We start from the raw sequence: 19,196 nt of genomic DNA on the forward strand, positions 1-19,196 counted from the left end.
GTTAATCTTGGGCTGCATCAAAGGTAGTGTGGCCAGCAGGATGAGGGAAGGGATTCTGCTCCTCCGCTCTGATCTGGTGAGACCTCACCCGGAGTGCTGTGGGGACCCCAATGCAAGAAACACATAGATCCATTCAAATGAGTCCAGACAAGGGGCACAAAGTTGATCAGAGGAGATGTAGCACCTCTCTTATGAAGACAGGCGAAGAGTGATGAGGTTGTTCAGCCCGGAGAAGACTCTGTGGAGACCTTACCGCATCTCCCAGTATGTAAAGGGGCTACAAGAGAGCCAGAGAGTGACCTTCCACAAGGGCATGGAGTGACAGGACAAGGAGGAATGGCTGCAAACGGAAGGGAAGTAGATGTAGATTAGATACTAGTAAGAAATTCTTTACTCTGAGAGTGGTGAGACACCGGAACATGCAGCCCAGAGAAGCTGTGGATGCCTGAATCCTGAGAGTGCTCAAGGCTGGGCTGGATGGGGCTTTGAGCCACCTGGTCTAGTGAAAGGTGTCGCTGCCCAACCTTCCAACGTCGCCCCCAACCCAAACCCTTCCATGACTCTCTGATTTTTCCGATGGGCATTGTTTTCTTTCATATTCCCCGAGCAAGGGACCCGACGGTGCCACCGCCCGAAGCCCTGGGCCTACCAGCGCCCCTCAGCTGCCCCGCCCTTCATCGTCACCACGGCAACCCCGCCCCGCCCTTCGCGTCACATCGCCCGGCGAGCGCAAGCCCCGCCCTCCCCGCGCTCCGATTGGTCGGCGGTCATAGCGCCATCTCGGCATAGCGCCGCCGATTGGCCGGCGCCGCTGAGGCACGGGCGCGCGGTGCCCGCGGGGCGGTGGCGGCCGTTACTCATTAGCATGGCCGCGGGGCCGCCCCTCCCGCGGGCCGCCCTCTCCATTCGCGCCTATTGCCCCTCGTTCTCCCCACACCCTCCATTCCTGCCGCGAGGCGCCGCGGGGCGCCGGGACTGGGTCAAGGAGGGAGGCAGCGGCACCGCATCTTCTCTCCGTGAGGCAGCTGCGGCGTGCCCTGGCGCGGGCAGGTAGAGCAGAGCATCAGCCGCGCCCCCCTGGGCGTGCACCGTCCGCCCCCCGCCCCGCGCGGCGCCGCCGCCGCCTCATCCCCGGGCGTGAGGGCTCCGGCCGCATCGCCGCCGCCAGCGGAGGAGAGTCCCGGCACCGAGCGGGGCTGGGTGCGGCGGAGGGGTGACCCGGGGGGCGGTGGGACGAGCTCCTCCAGCATCGCGTGTCCGGGAGGGGGTTCTTGAGAAGACGTTTTATATATTCTTTTTTCCCGGTTTCTGAACCTCTGTCCAGGCTCCTGTGGCAGCCTGGCGAGGCGGGGTTTGGTCCTCTTCTGGGGCTCCTTGTTTTTCCATTGAAATCTCCCCACCTTCCATTGGAGCGGAAATCGTTCCTTTTCTGTAGATACATTTTTTCATCCTTTCCACGAAACCCCATTTGCGCCAGCATCCATCTGCGGTGAAGCTTTGGAGCAACAGGAATCAGTGACCCTCATGATGTGGACCTTTCTGGGTATCGCCTCCTTCATTTACGTGTATAAAAAGTGTGGAGACCTCATGACTTACGCTAATAAGGAGGTGCTGCTCTCCGTGCTGGTGTTTTTCTCGCTCGGCTTGGTGCTGTCGTACAGGTACCACTTCAGGGGGCCCAGGCAGCGGCAGAAGCAGAAGTCACACCTGGGGATGCTCTCTGATGTGCTCTCAGCTTTGCCCCTGGTTGGCTTCTTCTGGGCCAAACCCACCCCGGGATCTCAACAAGTTGAACAGCCCAAATCCAGAAAGGTAAGTTGGATTCAGACGTGGCACATGGAATGCAAGATTCTGCTGCTTTTCCCTGTGGCCAGGCCGTCTGCCCTGGTGAGGGAAAAGAGCTAAGAAAGGGTTGGACAGGGTTTGTCTTTAGGTGCTGGATGTTTGATTTGTCATGTTTTGTGTTATTTTTGGTTGGCAAAGGAAGAGTGGTAGACCAGGGGTTTTCTAGCATCAAAACAAGTATGTTTTAAGAAAGATTTGGAGTAAAGGGTTATTATAGTAGCAGAAAAATATCTTCAGTTGCCAGTCTGTTGTAGAGATGAAGGACTGTGAGGAAAGAGAGAAGGCTGTATGTAAATACCTGAAGGGAGGGTTCAAAGAAGGCTGCGCCAAGGTGTTTTCCACCAATGCCTGGTGACAGAATGAGAAGTGGTGAGCACAGAATGAAACAGAGGACGTTGCTCTGAGCACAGGAAGCACTGTTTACTGTCAGGGTGACTAAGCAATGCAACATTTTCCAGAGAGGTGGAAGAGTCTCCATCCTTGGAGGTGTCCAAAAGAGGGCCCAGTCTGCTCTGATCCTGCTTGAACAGGGGCTTTGGATCCCACGATGTCCAGAAACTCTTTCCAACCACTGCCATTCTCTAACTCTCTGATGAGCTTACTAATATTTATGGATAAAACATATTTGTTTATACAACTGCAGATGTTGTATACTCCTGGAGTTACTGGGAAATGATTGCTGACCAATTGCTTGTGCAATAGGTACAGGACTTGCTCAGACAGTCAGGCTGTTCCCTTGAGCCCTGCGTGACCCTTGCTATGGGACAAGTGGAGAGCTGTAGGTGGTGTAGGAGGTGTCTGGAGCTTAGCTGGAGTCCTGCCATCCAAGACTATGAACTGGACATAGATATCTGGAACATCTGTGGTCAGCACTATTTGGCTACTTTCCTGTGTACTTCTGGGCATTTTCACATGAGCACTGACTCCACGCACAGAATAACATGAAACTGGTTATGGCTGCAAGTCAAAGGTTTTTTATTTTTGTTTTCCTCTTAAAATGTGCACTTACCAATTTCTTTTGTTACCTGAATTCAGACAGTTAGTTTAGCACTCTTTTGCTGTATTGTAGATATAAACATGATGCTAGGCCACTAGAAATTATGGTGTCAGTGTGTTTCACTGATGCAGTCGTGTTTTTACCAGTGTCAGCAATGCAGTGCTGAGACATTTGTGAAAGACTGAATTGAACTCTCATCTACCAGCTGGAGAAATGATTTGCAGCTTTGCACTGGAGTTGCCCTTAAAATTACTTTTCACTTTGAAGTGTATGTGATTAAGTGCTGTTGAGAAGGTTCTATAACAGAGCTGGTTTAAGATACCAGTTTCTGTATTAATTGATGTCCAATCCAATATATGTAAATTCTTAACAGCTTTAAATGTAGATGAATGGTGATTTTGCTTATACTTTTAGATGTTAAATGAGTTTTCATTTCAGGACCACTTCTAAAAAGCATTTCCCAGGCAGCTGCTTCTGCTCACACTTTTCCATTCTGAATATTACCATAAGTTGCTGTTTTGTTAGTTAGCTAGTTTCACTTAGAGTATAATTAAAAAGGAGTATGTTTTCCAGAGAAATAAATTTTCCAGCATATATAATACTTTTTCCATTGTAAAGTGCTAAGGCCTCCATGCTGGACTGGTTTACTGGCATGAAGATATTAGTCTTACTTTACGGGACAGCCTTTTTTTACTTCCTTTTATAGCAGTTTTCAGTCCCTCTGGCAGTTTTGTTTGTTTTCAGGTTTGACTTCAGTCAGTAGGGCAGGTTTAAGCCAGGGTTGTGATATTGTTTGCAGTGGTGTTGGTTCTTTTCTCTACTTGTGCTTTTGTTGCCTTTTAGACTATGACAGATTCAATTTTGGACAAAACTAAACTGCAAGATGCCTTCCAACTACCAATACACCCTCAGTACCCTGGCTCAGAGTAGAGCTACTCCAAAGTCAGCCTTCTTGACAAGGTTATGGTACAGATCCATTGGCACGTGTAACTTTGTTGCCTTTGTTCTCTAAAGGGTAAAAGAGAAGTGAACTTCTCAGATGTGTACCTGACAGAGACTGCTCCAAATTCTACATTGTCACCCCAATATGATCCAGAAATTATCATCGTGGGATCAGGTGTCCTTGGTTCTTCCTTGGCCACGGTGCTTTCAAGAGATGGAAGGAAGGTGACTGTGATAGAGAGGGATCTGAAAGAACCTGACAGGATAGTTGGAGAACTGCTGCAACCTGGAGGATTTAATGCTCTTCGGGACTTGGGTCTTGAAGGTGGGTACATTTCAAGATGTAAATAGATCTGTAACACAAGAGTTACTACACTAAGCAATGTATTTAGTAAAAGTATGCCTACAGGAAAAATTCAGGAATATATTATCTGCATTTAACATTTGAGTTAAAATTGCTTGTGTATTTCCAATTCGCTATTTTGAAAATACTCTTCTTTCAACATGTATATTTTACTTATGAAAATTGGACCCTGTGTAAAGAAATGCTTGTAATAAATAATTAGGCTTTCTTAAAGACTTGTTTTGACTCATCTCTTTGCTTATGTCTTGCAGATTCAGTAGAAGGTATTGATTCACAAATAGTAAATGGTTACATAATTCATGACCTAGAGACCAAGTTGGAGGTTGAGATTCCTTATCCAACATCTGAAGACGGACGTGTGGCCAGTGGAAGATCTTTTCATCATGGCCAGTTTATCATGGGTCTCCGAAGGGCAGCTATGGCAGAGCCCAAGTGAGTCATGTTGTGGACAGCACAGTTGGGATCCAGAGATTCAGAAGCATTGTTCCCGTCATTTCCCTGAGATTCCTTAACCATTCCCAACACGGAGGGCTGTGATGAACAAGAGTGAGAGAAAGTAGCAGCTGTAATTACTCATTCTACTCTCTGTAGATCAGATCATATGTTACATACACATCATATATATCACCATTTGGGACAACTGAATCTTTAAGGGAGTATGGGCTTTAAATATTAGGCAAGGTATTTGCCTGTCTGTGTGAAAGAACAGTTCACAGGTGAAGCATTGATTCTCTTCTGCTGATTCTTGGGTTTGCCATTTTACCAGAAGTAGTGACCTCTTCTTGGTGAGCAGTGCACAGAACTTCTTTGGACAGGGCATGAGTGGCAAATCTGGCATGATTTCTTAGATCACAGAATAGTTTGGGTTAGAAGGGATTACCTTTAAAGGTCATGTAGTCCAACCCTCCTGCACTGGGCAGCAGCATGTAGCTTTTCCACTGATGTTATCAGTGATGATAGAAATAAAGCATTTACATTTGTATGTTGTTTTGCTTTCTTTTTGTACAAGAAGTGAGCCAAAGTAACTAAAAATTAGCACTAGATGGAATTAGTTCTTTCCAGTTAATAATTTGTATGTTTCAGAATCTTGAATACAGCTTCTTTTCATAATGAAAAGAAAAAATGGGTGTTTTCTCTCAACTGTTTTCTTCTATCAAAGAGTGAACTTTTATTGAAATAGAATAGATTCTAGGTGCTGCTTTCTGTGTGATTTTTTTTTGGTATTGTCTTTTTCCCCCCCTAAATAATTTTTTTCCCCTAAAAATACCATAATGCCATATATCCCAAGGGACATATGGCATTACCATATTTTTACCTAACAACTTAATTCTGAGCTTTCTCCTTTCGTATTTGTTATATCATATGAAATTACTAAAAGTGGCACTAAAGATAGCAGTGACAATGTTCTCTAGCTCTCAAAGCTAAAGCCTTGTTGAGACTCTAATGAAATTTGGGCATCTAAGTGCACAACGTGTGGGAAAAACTCCAGTAGCTGTACAGTCTTTGAAGCAAAAATCATGTTTGTAACAAATTAAATTCTTTCCCATTTTCCACACACTTTTGAATGTTTGTTTTGTGTATGCTTGCTTGCCATTTAATTTGTGGCATAGTAAACTGCATGTTTATGTGTAGTGAAAGATCAAGAATTCTTAGTAGTGCCAGGAGATTTTGGGTTTTATCACAAAGCTTTTCAAGATATAGAGGATAGTTATTACTGATTAGTATATCTTCTTCATAAGCTCTAGGCAATATGAATGTATTTCAGATAAATTATTTTTGCAGCAGAAAGAGGTAGGGCATCATTGGTTTATAATAATATACTCATTATGTAGTATAAAAACTCACTTATAGTGGATGAGAATAAGAAGAAAAAGTGAGCACTCAGGCAGGTAACTGAAATGACAACTATAAAAGAAACTTAGAGCTGGTAGGATTTGCAGGACTCTGATTCCCTGGCATGCTGCTGCAGTCCCTTGCTGTTGAGGTTTCTGTTGTGTGCTCACTCATAACCATTCATATTTTGATAACAGCCAATGTGCCTGTTGCCTGGCAAATTAAGCCAGTCATGATCTGCTCTGAAATGTCTGTGCTGGATCCCAGGGAAAAAAAAGAAAAACATTAATTGAACTGCCTGTATTCCTTCTAAGTGCCTAAAATAACAAGCTGTTGTATTCCCACATGCACCTTTAGCTCAGTTCTTAAAGCTGTGGAATTCCGTCTGGATATGAAATATTTCTGAGAGAGACAGTGTCCCATTTTGAGCAGCTGAAGTGCTGTGATCAGGTCAAACAGCTCCGACCCAACAAAGATTGTAGGTTTACAGAGATTTCATTTCTGAACTGAAAATGGCTCTGGTTGGGAGAAAAAAGCAAGGGGTGCTCCACTTGAACATAAGTGTTAGCAAAACTTTAAAAGCATAAATAGAATAAAACCAAAACTCTACCCTGAATTTCTGAGGTAACAAGCTGGGTATCTGTGTCCTAAACAGTTGAGGTTAGTTTGGACTGCTCTGAGAATTATGTGCCTGACTTTTATCTAGTGTTCATGTTAACGGTTTAAGTGCTGCTGATCCTGTTCTTTAATTCTCCTTGGAGTTAGGTCTCGCCTGCACTGTCAGCGATTCCTAACTTTTAGCAGGGATGACTCAGTCAGCTCCCTGATTTCTGACCGGTACTAGGTGTGAAACTCCTCTCATCATCTTTTCCAGAGCCATGGGACACAGCTGGGGACTCTACTAAGTGGCAGGGTGTTTATGATAAATAGTACAGTTTTTAGAATATTCAGGTATAAAACCAAAGGTAGTGTCAAAGTGAAATTTATGACCAACACTTTTTGACAGTTAATGTGGCTTCAGAAAGTGTTCTGGAACCCTTTTTTTTTTCAAAATTTAAACTGTGTTGACAGAGATAACATTGTTGAAAATTTGGGGTTTTTTCTGTGTCTAGTGCCTTGAAATGCTGGTATGATTAATCCTCTTCTATTTTAACCCTTCTGTTTCATTTCAGTGCAAAATTCATTGAAGGGACTGTGTTACAGTTACTTGAGGAAGATGACTGTGTTGTGGGCGTTCAGTACAAGGACAAAGAAACTGGAGACACTAAGGTAAGAGTTTTCTGTTACAATCTTTGCTAAACTGTTGAGAAAATTAAGTATTGCTTTATATGTATAATTTTTTAAAAGCTTGTGTTTCAGAGCACTAGTACAGAAATAATATAGTTATCAAGAAAGCAAAAGATTTAACAAAGGGAGATTATTTTCTATGGCATACAGTCTGGGAATGTGGGAATACTTGTTATAATTTCTTACAAAGATTTTGCTTCCAGTTTCTCTGGAGAATTCAGTTCGTTATTTATTTCATTATTCATATGTCTGGAGTTTAAAATCTTTCAAGAGTTCCTGGTGAAAAAAACCAACATATTAAGATTTGTGCTTCAGCTGTGTGTAGTGGTCTGCATTTCCACATATACTTCCATCATCTAGAGAAAAACTGAAAAATTTAAAAAGTTTAGGAAACGCCAGTCTGGGTAGAACCCCTGTACTGAAGTTCTGGATATGCTGCATATTTTCCAGGAAAACCAAATTTGTAATCTTTTTGGACTTTGATATTCCTTTGTTGCCTAAAGTTATGTAGATGTACTCAAACAGGAATCTCCTGCCTATGCCCTCCTCCTCTATAGATGGACAAAGTTCCTGAGTAGCTGGAACATCCTGCTCTGAGGATTATTAACAATTTTCCATGTCTAAGTCATTTAGAAATGGGACTGGTGGCATAAAAACATATAGGAGAGAGCCTTTTAAAAGTACTTTCCAAAGCTGTAGGGGAGCAACCTGGTTTTAAACTGTCCTCAGGCAAGTGTCATTTCAGCCCACTTGACAACTAAGTGCTGCAAGCAAGCAGAGAAGTAACAACATTCTTGACCCCTCTTGAGGTTAGCTGGAGGAGGAGTGAATTCCAAGTCCTGTTCCTTGGTCTGTCTTGCCTCATGTAATATGAATGAAACTATTAGGAAATTCACTCTAGGAGAATAAGCCACTGAACCACAGGTATGGGAAAGACAGGGAGTTTGGAGAGGAGGAGGAGGATTTTTTGCAGGGCAAAGGGTGTTTGTTCGGGTTTATTTACCAAATTCAATTGGCTTTATCATCCAGCAACGTAGAAGGGTGTTTTTGTTTTATTTTGTTTGAGGGGTAGAAGGGGAACATGCATATTTTGTCTTGAGTTCTGTTTTTAAGCTTCACACTCTAAGCTTCACACACATCTATGGATGTTGTCCTAATTTTAAGTGTGACTTATTTGACCAGTAGGATGTTATAGCCTGCATCTTTCCTGAAAGTCTGGATATTGTTCTAAAGGCCTTAAGTTTCCTGTCTGTATACTTAAATATAGTCAAAGTCGTGTTTTGCTCTGAATGCTGAAGTTTTGTGGCTGGAAAGAGCTGTTTCATTTGCTGGCTTAGATCTCCTTTGATTTTAGATATCTAGTATATAAGAAATTTCCTTTAAACATTTCTATTTACTATGTCTCCCTTACATGTTAGTTTTTACAGCTAGGAAGCTCTTAGCTGAATAAAAACCCCAAACTCAAGCCTGTTTACATCCCTTGGCTTGCATTTATAAGGAAAGGAGACTGGTCTGTGTTGTGTGTTTTCTGTTCTTTCCATCCTACATTCTCCACCACATTTCCTCTGAGATTTTTATTCTTTTAAATGAGGTTCAAATTAGCCAGTATGCTGAAGGTCAACTTATAACATTTTTTGAAACTAGGCAACTGAGTACAGTCAAAGTTTATTGTGTTGACTGTGGAAAAGTTGTAGCATGAATGTTCCACTCATTAGTCAGCAGGAAACTGATATGGACAGGTGACTTTCGTCTAATTGCAGGAATAATTAGAGCTTGCAATCATCCAATTAGGAATCCATAGGAAAGGGGTTTTGTTAACTCTACTCAGGAGCTCACTTCTATAAGCACAGACACCATAAAACATGTTTTACCTTACTTAATCTACTCTCGTCTGATTTTGTCTGGCTTCCCTTCACATGGCAAAAGATGTTAAAGTTTGTATGACCAAGTTGAGTCAGACTTGATGATTCTTGTTATTCCCCCCCTGTTCAGAATATTCTATGATTTTTTTGAGTATTTTGTGAGTTGCTACAGTGTTGGTGGCAACTGCTCACAGAGGAACTTGCAGAGTGACTCACCCATACAATAGTAAAAGATTTCCTAGGAGTGCCGATGAAACATAGTGTGCTTTTTTTGCCTTACTTACAAACTGAAAGCTTAAAAGGAGAAATACTTTTTACTGCTTATGCCAAGCTTATGAAATCACTGAAAGCTAAGGACTAATGCTTGTTGTAAATCTATTGCCATTTGAAGTTCAGTCACTGAATATATTGACACTGAGAAAGCTGTAGGAAGAAGTAAACACCTACCTTTAAATGCTTCCTAGTATAATAATGTTGTTATATGACAATAAAAGTAAAGGCATAAAAATATATTTTAGTAATTGGAATTATTTGCTTATGTTTGAGAATGATGTATGTGTTAAACGTTAAGAATTTATACAGACCTTCAGGCTGAACCTGAACAGTTCACTCAGATTTGTATTTTGTCCATAAATATACTATTAGTTAATAGTTCTTAACCAGACTTGGAGCTGCTCAGAGTTTCCTGCTTGGTCTTTTAAAGAAGAGCCTATGTGCTTGCAGCTTGTCAGCTTATTATACTTTGGTTTGGTTTTCTTTAGCTGCTTATGCATAGTTCTTTAATTTGAAATTCTTCTTTATTTTCTTTTTTTTCTTCTGAAGAGCATTACAGCCTGAAGGGAGCAAATACTCTTCTTTATTGTATTTTTTTAATCCAAGTTTCTACACAGTTCCCATAGCTGTGTTTTCTGAGTGCGCATCTAAAACAGATGGTGTATATTGTTAGATCAGCTTGTGTAGCAAATAGATAAGTATGAATACAAGGAAGGTAAACCCCATAGTGTTTCTTAATACATATATTGTTAGTATGGCCTGTGATCCTCTTAGATCACAGATTAGATGCTTATTGTGTTCTAAAGCATCTAATTTACCATTGGAAAGGAGATCTTGGAAATTGCTTCTCATTGTTCTGAAGCAAAATTAACATTGTCACATCTTTATTTTTAATTTATGCTGCAGGAACTTCATGCTCCACTTACAGTTGTAGCTGATGGACTTTTCTCCAAATTCAGGAAAAACTTGGTATCCAACAAAGTTACTGTTTCATCCCATTTTGTTGGTTGCATTTTGAAGGTAACTTTTATGTACAATACTATATAAACCACTGTGCTTCTGCTTTGTAATGTGGGCCTGAATTTCACTAAGTATGTTGCTGTTCATTTCTTTTTCCAACAGAATCAATTAGAATTGTGCTTTTAGGTATTTATCCAGCTGTTCTGTCAGTTTCTGTGTCCCTTTGAAGTGCTTGGAAATTTTGTTCTGATTTTAACTCCTAAAGTGTTGATGTATATTCATTCAGTCCCAGCTTTAGGATAGTTGAACTTCTTACTGTGTCAGACTTAACATATTAGGTACAATTACAGATCAGATTTTCAACTCTTAAACACTTTTATGTATCTCTGAGCCTGCTTTTTGTTTTTTGTTTTTTAAAGTGGATATTGTTGTTAAAAGTTAGATTTCTGATTTTAAGAGTACAGGGTTAACCTTAAGCATATAGATAAACAAGGGAGTGTTTAAGAAAATGGCTGCTTAACTACGTTAAACTGAGCTCTGGACTCACTAAACCAGTTCATAGAATAATTTTTTTTTTTTTTTTTTTTTTTTGGTATGAAAAAATGTTTCAGGATCTTACAGCACACATACCACTGCTTTATATTAGAGCTATATCTTATTTAGCGCTAAGTGCTGGATCCGAAGTAGGCACCATTGTAAACATGGAACCCAACTGGTAAAATTGTTTCCCTGGACATAGATGTTTTGAAAGCTTGATGTTGAGATACTGGTACCTATGATGGTGACACTCCTTTTTTTTCAATAGTTACAGTATTTGTTCAGGGAGTAAAAATCTTAGGTTTTAGATCATCCTAGAAGCTGTGAGCCAAACCACCTATGTTTTCTACTCCAGAAGGGTTCCCAAACTGTGCTCCTGCCTGAAGGTGGGGTACCTTGTAACCAGGTGCATATTTGCCTTCAGGACCTGTAAATTTCAGGACCTATAAACTTCAAGAGAGAGGGTGGTGTCCTGGTTTTGGACTGGGAATCTGGGTTGGTAGCTGGGTGGAGAATCCAGGTAGAAATCCTGTCTGGATCTTCCACTCTATGTCTGCTGCATTAACTGATGCATTAACAGCAAAAATAATTAAGGGAGAATGAACCAAAGCTAACAGAATTTTCACTAGACTGGGAACACTGACTGGTAGCAACTTAAGTACTTTTTGGGTCTCTAATCCAGTTAGCAGTGCCTAAGTTTTTCTACTTTTGGAATCTCCTTTAAGACCTCACAAGACCCTATGATTCTTCTTCTGTTGGTGTCTCCAAGTAATTATATTTAGATTAGTTGATTTCTTTCCCTCCCACCACTTTCTTTATGAAAACATAACAAAATTATCTTACTGAAAACTACTACCTTGATTATGTTATAGGTTTTCAATGGCATATATTAAATATTGGTGAGGTATTCAAATAAAATGGATGAGTTAGTGATTCCAGTAAATACTAAAATGTATTGGCAACAGAATTGTTGCTACACTAAAATTCAGAACTTTCTTTTTGAAAGCACTTCTTCATTTAAGAGAAGAATAACACAAACTTAATATGATATAGGATTTTATTTAAGTGTTTTAGAAAATTACTTTGTCTATCTGATGTTTAATATCCTTTCATTAAAGAGTCTCAATCTTTCTTCCCCTTCCTTCTTTTTTAAGGATGCATCACAGTTTAAACCTAATTATGCCGAACTTGTTTTAGCTAAAACGAGTCCAGTGCTAATCTATAAGATTTCTTCAACTGAAACACGGGTCCTTGTTGATATTCGAGGGGAAATGCCAAAAAATTTAAAAGAGTACATGATCGAGACCATTCATCCACAACTACCTGGTAAGTCTGGAAAGACTTGTAGAGAATTGGCACATTTAAATATGTCAAAAAAAAAAAAGAGACACATTTCACTGAATTAATAAAATTCAATGAAATGTGAAATGTGTGGCTTTTTCCCTATATAATATACATACTTGCATAGTATACAGTGCATGGGCACTGGTTCAGGAGCCATTCACCCTTCTTTGGTTCCATGTCACACAACACACACAAGTTTGTTCTGCTCACATCTGTGGGGTCAGCAATTCAGAAGGATTATATAAAGCTCTGGGACGCCCAGCACAGGAAGGACATTGACTTGTTGGAATGAGTCCAGAGGAGGCCACCAAGTTGACCAGAGGGATGGAGGGCTCTTCCTATGAGGAGAGGCTGAGAGAGTTGGATTTGTTCAGTCTGGAAAAAAGAAGGCTTTTGGGGCAGGACTATTGACAAGAGCATCAGTGACAGGACAAGGAGAAATGGATTAAAATAGAGAGTAGGTTTAGATTAGATATTAGGAACCAATTATTTACTGGGAGGGTGATGAGGCACTAAAACAGGTTGCTCAGGGAACCTGAGCTGCCACATCCCTGGAGATGTCCAAGGCCAGGTTGGATGGGGCTCTGAGCAGTCTGGTCTAGGGGAAGTGTCTCTGCCCATAGCAGGCGGCTTGGCACTACATGATCTTCAAGGTCTCATTCCAACCCCCACCATTCTATGACTCTGTAACATAAAAAGAGATTAAAATGGATTGTGTACAAATTGTGTCTTTGTCTAAATACTGTAACTAAAATATTTGGTTGTTGCAGATCACTTAAAGGAACCATTCTTAATAGCAGTTCAGAATGATCGTTTAAGGACTATGCCAGCCAGCTTCTTGCCTCCTTCTGCTGTAAACAAGAAAGGTGGGTATTATGAAATAAAAGGAAGAAAAAAAGTATTATAAGTATCTTCTGGGGCATAGGATTTTGTTGTCTTAGATGTGTATTTGTTGTTCAGTACAACTGTCTCATAAATCTTCTATAAAAAATATTATTTTGCAAATGTGTACCTTGTGCAAAATTTAACTGGAATGTTTACATTACCAGATGTTAAATCAGTGCCTGCTTTATCTTTAAGTTTAATTTACTCAGTTGCTCCGGCTTATACAGGTGAGGCCTTTCAGAGAAAAAAATATTAAAAACAAAATAAATTAACTTTAAAAGTGTGTTCTTTGACACATGAACACGCATACTTATCTGGAAAAAATAGTTTAACCTTGATTATCTTAAAGCTGTTTTTAGCCTTTTAACTTAAAGACATTGTGGTTTTTTGTTTTTAATTTCTAGTTATTATACATCTTATTTTCTGGTGGGAATGAATTCTAAGTAATTTTCATGGTTTTTTAGAGGATTTGAGTTTTAAGATTTCTTAACGGTTGTGCAGTATCCTATTGTTTTTTCTCTTCTACCTAGGTGTTCTTCTTTTAGGAGATGCATATAATATAAGACACCCTCTAACTGGTGGAGGAATGAGTGTTATTTTAAATGATGTTAAAATATGGAGACGTTTGCTCCAGGATATCCCAGACCTTTATGAAGATTCTGATGTTCTTAAGGTGATTCTTTATTTTGGACTTATTTTAGACAGCTTCTGCTGCAATTTGGTGACACACTTCTAAGTTTTATGCAACTCAGGGACAAGTAAGTTATTGGTGAGGCATAGCAGTTTTCAAAGTTTTGGCTAGAATAATCAGATATCAGGCATTGACCAGTGGAGCTGTGGTTTGTAACTGCTGTGCTGTGTGCCAAGAGGCAGTTTCAAAACTTTTCACACTGACCTGCTGTGTTTTACTTAAGGAGGTTGGTGTGCTGTGTCTAGCCAGGATGCTTTGCTAGGATAACCTGATATTCCCATTTTAATAGGGTATTTTTAACCAGAGTGATCCTAAATGTGGTGGGTTTGAACCATTACACTTCTGTGAGTGGAACTTTTACAATAATGAGCTTGTGTACTCAGTCTTTCAAGAGACATCTCAGCCTCCACTGGCCTCTTGCCTGCTGTGTTAATCTGAGTAGTAAGTTAGAAGGGATCCTTCTTTCCCAGGATCTGCTCCATCAGTGTTCATGCAAGGTTTATTTTTTCAGTGATAGTCCCAAAATTCTGATGAGTAGATAGTAAGATTTCTTACTTATTACTTTACTGCTTTTAATGGGGTTAGGCATATTGTCTTGGCTAAATTACAGGTAGTATAATTGTAGACTACAAGTAGATGATTTAAAAAGTGTATTTGAAAATTGAGGAGCACTTGGAAGAACCCTAAAAGTCAGGATAGTTCAAGACTTACCTGACCACATGCAGATACTTTTAGGGCAGCTAGCCACCTCAGACTCCAGTCATTTCCTATTTATTACCTATTTATTAGTTGAGGGAACTAGCTGAGCATTATCCTTCAAATTTCAGCTGTATCCCAGGCACCTACTGTAGTATGAGATGAAACATGCTCTGGAACTACCCTTTTCCCCTTATATTTAAGGTAAGGGGAGCTTGCATAACTGGTTCAGCAAGTTTCTAAAATCCCTTAATGACCTAGCTTGGAGTCAATCTAGCATATCACTAAATCCCTTCTACAGGTCCCATGAGCATGACTCTTGCCACGTCACCTTGTTGGGAATCTTCTGAATGTTCCTTTGTATTTTTTTTTTTATTTTATATTTATATTTTTATTTTATATTTATATTTTTATTTTATTTTTTTCAGGCAAAAAGAACATTTTATTGGTCAAGAAAAAAATCTCATTCTTTTGTAGTGAATGTTCTTGCCCAGGCACTTTATGAACTCTTTGCTGCCACAGATGGTAAATATATCTTAAATATAACCTCTGATTAATTTTAACTTGGTAAATAAATATGACTGGGAAGGGGATGTCCACGTCCCTGTGTGTATGTCCATATATATATATATGTATGTATATTGTTACATATTAAAAATATATCAATCAAAGAATTTTAATAAGTTTTCTTGTGTTCTCTGCTTAGGCTTTTAGACAGAATTTTAGCAATGTGAAGGCAACTCTGGAGTTAGGACTAAATAACTAACCAAAGAAAAACTCCAAAACAAAGAAAACAATAGTCAATTATGCAAAAATATGTAGATATTATGTAAGTCCTTTGTATAAAAAAACCCAGCTTAAAATCCAGCTGAATTGAACAGAATGACAGCTGCCAAAGTCCTGTATTTAATGTCATTATTGTGCATGCAGAAAAAATGTTTCAGTATGTGTTGATTATATTTGTTTTATTCATTTTAATTAATTTTGTAGATTCCTTGCATCAGCTAAAGAAAGCCTGTTTCCATTACTTCAGACTTGGAGGAGAATGTGTCTCAGGTCCTGTTGGATTGCTCTCAGTGTAAGTTCACTGTGCTGGCAGTGGTTATTGTGTGCCCCTGAGGGATCTGCTTTGTTCCCCATCAGGCGGCCCAACACAGGGAGGATCGTCCACATCAGCCAAGATTTTAAGATTATACTCAAGGTTATTAAAAGGAGCTTTATTAGAAACTGTTTCTCTAAGTGCTGACTTATTGGGTTTTTTTTCTGCATAAAAAAGGCCACTTAAAGCTGGTGGCTCCTAGTGTAAGTGGCACAGGAATTTGAATAAGGTAGAGGAGTCCAGACAAGCAGAGCAGCTGGTGGAGATGTTTCCTACTTGAGAAGCTGAGAGTAGTGTTGGGTGAGGCCTCCCATAAAAAGCTGTAAGGAGCAGGGAAATCTCTTGCAATGAAGGTGTTTGAATTACCCCTCAGAAACTTGTGAATGCACAGTAAATCCTACTACTCTGAACATAGGAGAATGTGTGCTTTTGTATTTCTCTCCTTTTGGACTGAGAGCTAAAACTCAAAGGCTATTTAAAATATTTCTCTGGGGGTAAATAAGGTAGACAAAGGGTGCTATAAATGAGAAAAAGCAGCAGTATATGTTGGCTGTGCTGTAGAAGGGAATGCAGAGTGTGGAACAGCCCAAGAGAACCAAGTTTGTATTTTTCAGTTGAGTTGGCATGACCAGATCTGCCTAAATCAGTAGAGGGTGTGTGCTCCTGAGTGGAGATCTGTATTTGTAAAATGGAAATTTTTCAGTTCTTTCTGATTATGTTTATTTACTAGTTTTATCTGTTTATTTTTAATGCAGGTTATCTCCTAAACCAATGGTACTGATCGGCCACTTCTTTGCTGTGGCCTTGTATGCTGTTTATTTTTGCTTTAAATCAGAGTCCTGGATCACCACGCCTCGAGCAGTTTTCAGTAGTGGAGCTATTCTTTACCGGAGCTGCTCTATAATTTTTCCACTAATTTACTCTGAAATGAAGTATTTAGTCTACTAAAATCCAGGGGAAAATGACTGGAGGAAGAAAGCATGAAAATCACAATGCCTTCAAAATCTTTGGACATGTACTATTTAATATTGTATTATGTTCTCCTCAAAATGCAATTTCCTTGATAAGGTTTTAACTTAATTTTGGTTTTGTGGTTATATACATATATATTATATGTAAATATTCTTTTCTTTGCAATTTAAGTTCAAAAAGGAGTTAGCTGTTTACAAGGACCATAATTAAGTGTTGATGTGGTAGATAATTGCCAGTTTTGACAGAATTTCTTTCCTTGCTTTATGCATTGCTGAGTGCACCACTAATATTAATAAACTGAGAAGTGAAAACTGTAAACCATATGCTGCTATTATCCTTCATGCTTTTTTCTGTTCAGTAGTTCCATAGACTTTATTACTATGAAATACTGTAACATTCTTGATTTGGTTATTTCATTAGAATTTGCATCATTTCTGTTTCAGTTGCATCTAAGATACAGGTCTGTTGACTCTTAAAAGGACACTGTAAAGGATGTCAGATCTTGATGTGTCACTATATCTTTAATTTCAGTAACTGTTGCAAGTGCCATGTCGCTCTTCTGAATTCCTTCTTTACACCAGAATTCATTTTAACAAGTAATGGCCACATCTTTTCTTTGTTGGCTACTGCAATGCACTCAGGTAGTGAAAGCACATGTTTTTGAAAATTCCTTCCTATCTCATTTCTTTTTAAAACTTTGAAAGTTTGGGGTTGTTTTGCTTGGTGTGTATGCAACCGAGGTTTAGCACTGCCATGAAGTGAAGCACAGCAACACACTGTATCCACTGAAACAAATTAAGTCCAGGCTATTTCCAGTAGACAACAATCTTTAATGTTCCTTCAAAAATTAATGAAAAGCACCATGAAAGTGTCCTTTTAATACTTGGAGTGTGGTGGGATTATTTTTCCTGTAGGAATTACTGCATGCTACTAAAGAGTTCATATCTATTCCTATTGGTCACTATTCCTCTCAGTGTTCTTGTTATCAGTGTGATTTTCTTTGCTCTTGTGCATCTGCATTTTCTCTACCTTTCCTATGATTGGTTTGGGTATCACTGTATGGCTCTGCTCTTTTGGCTTGCCTAAACAATCACATGTGGTTGCAGCCAACAGTCTGGAGAGTAGTAACAGGTTTTGTTCTTCTGTACTGGTGAAACTGTGACTCTACCTTGAAAATGACAGATTGCATAAGCTGTGTATAAACATTAATTTTATCTTGGACTGTGAAAAAAATCTGTGGAGAGACTTTATTTAGTGTTTATTTGATGGATATTTCAAATGACCTTTTCTTTTCCAGGAGCAAAAGTATGTATATTTTTCTAACCATGATCACTTTTGATACCCTCTTGAAATTACACCATCATGAATATGTCTATGTTGAAACTTTAGGGTAAAGTACTAATATTTTCAGTTATCATTATATATGGTAACTAAATTGTGCCCCTTTAAGGGTACACAAAGTTTGCAGAATTTATAGAAGTGTTTTCAAAATTTGTGACAATTTTGAAAATATTGATTAATTTTACATTTTTTATTTTTTTATATTATTTGCAGTCAGTCTCTTTAAAATCATGGATAAAGAGTCCTGAGCCAAATACGCATCCTCAGCTTACGTAAATAAAAAGTTATTATATCTGTAGATTATTTTTGTTGTGTGTTTCTGGTTAAAGAGTTTTGTTAAATTCTGATTTATATGCTTAAATATACATATATATGTAAGGAGTTTTTTCCTTTCTTGTCCTGAATTCAGTGCCTGGTTAAGTGTCTTGATGATCAGGGTAGCAATTACTTATTGGAAATTGCTGGGGGAGAGACAAAAGTTGTGTGTGTGTAAGAAGGGTCAACCTAAAAATATGACCATGAAATGGCTACGTGCCTTGTCCTCAGGACAAGAGGAGGGCTTACTTTGAAATATCAAACAGAGTGGGATTGTTGGGACGCAGGGTAACAGGATTGGGCTTCTGGCTGCGATTACTGATGAGCTGGTCTTTAGTAGTGTTGGCTGGGTGCCTACTGCAGCTGGTGGTGGCCTACCAGCTCTGCCCCAGAAAAGAGCTGCAGGGCAGAATTTCCAGCTGCTTTCTGTAGTCCCTGACTACAGTTATTTTCTCATGGATGCAGAGGGATGAAGGAGAAGTCATGAAAAAAGCAGTTCTTGAGTCAGCTGAGACTAAGAAGAGTAAAGCTGGCAGTGAGTAATGTCCATAGGTAAAATGGCCAAAAATGGAATCCAACAGCACCTAGTGTTAAGTATGCAGAAGTGGTCTGTAAGAATCTTGATTTTCATTCTCTACGCCTATGTGCCACAAATAAATGAACATGTGAGGATGGTTTTGTCACAGGCATGGTTCAGAATCTGAGAGAAGCAGAATGCAGGCATATTTGATCCCATCTACCATATTCCCCTGCTCCATTGCCTTTCTCTGGGCCTACTCCAGCACTTCAATGTCCTTCTTGTAGTGAGGGGCCAGAGACTGGACACAGGATTCAGCTGCTGCACTGCAGAAGGGGTAGATGGGAAAGGTGTGTGGAGCATGCTACCTGTACTGGCTTTCCATGTGTAAACTGTGACCTTTGCTACTTCAAAGGCTGCTCACATCCCCTAAAAC

At 39.6% G+C, this 19,196-nt stretch overlaps 1 protein-coding gene across 1 annotated transcript; it reads left to right on the plus strand.

Annotated features, from left to right (window-relative positions):
- The first annotated feature begins 986 nt into the window (after window positions 1-986).
- SQLE (squalene epoxidase) lies at window positions 987-18,226 on the plus strand. Its single transcript, XM_058833196.1, has 11 exons — window positions 987-1,812; window positions 3,857-4,109; window positions 4,400-4,580; window positions 7,154-7,250; window positions 10,310-10,423; window positions 12,055-12,226; window positions 13,015-13,110; window positions 13,660-13,802; window positions 14,945-15,041; window positions 15,507-15,594; window positions 16,371-18,226. The coding sequence occupies exons 1-11, from the start codon at window positions 1,525-1,527 to the stop codon at window positions 16,561-16,563; spliced, it is 1,722 nt and encodes a 573-aa protein (XP_058689179.1). The 5' UTR covers window positions 987-1,524; the 3' UTR covers window positions 16,564-18,226.
- The last annotated feature ends 970 nt before the right edge of the window (window positions 18,227-19,196 follow it).

This window comes from Poecile atricapillus, chromosome 2 (genome assembly GCF_030490865.1).
Source record: "Poecile atricapillus isolate bPoeAtr1 chromosome 2, bPoeAtr1.hap1, whole genome shotgun sequence".
In the NCBI taxonomy this organism is placed as follows: Eukaryota; Metazoa; Chordata; class Aves; order Passeriformes; family Paridae; genus Poecile; species Poecile atricapillus.

Excerpts from the sequence above, each read along its gene's own strand:
- SQLE (XM_058833196.1), top strand. The coding sequence starts at position 1,525 with ATGATGTGGACCTTTCTGGGTATCGCCTCCTTCATTTACGTGTATAAA. Across the intron at positions 4,581-7,153 it reads GCAGCTATGGCAGAGCCCAA|TGCAAAATTCATTGAAGGGA; the intron begins GTGAGTCATGTT and ends GTTTCATTTCAG. Across the intron at positions 7,251-10,309 it reads AAGAAACTGGAGACACTAAG|GAACTTCATGCTCCACTTAC; the intron begins GTAAGAGTTTTC and ends TTTATGCTGCAG.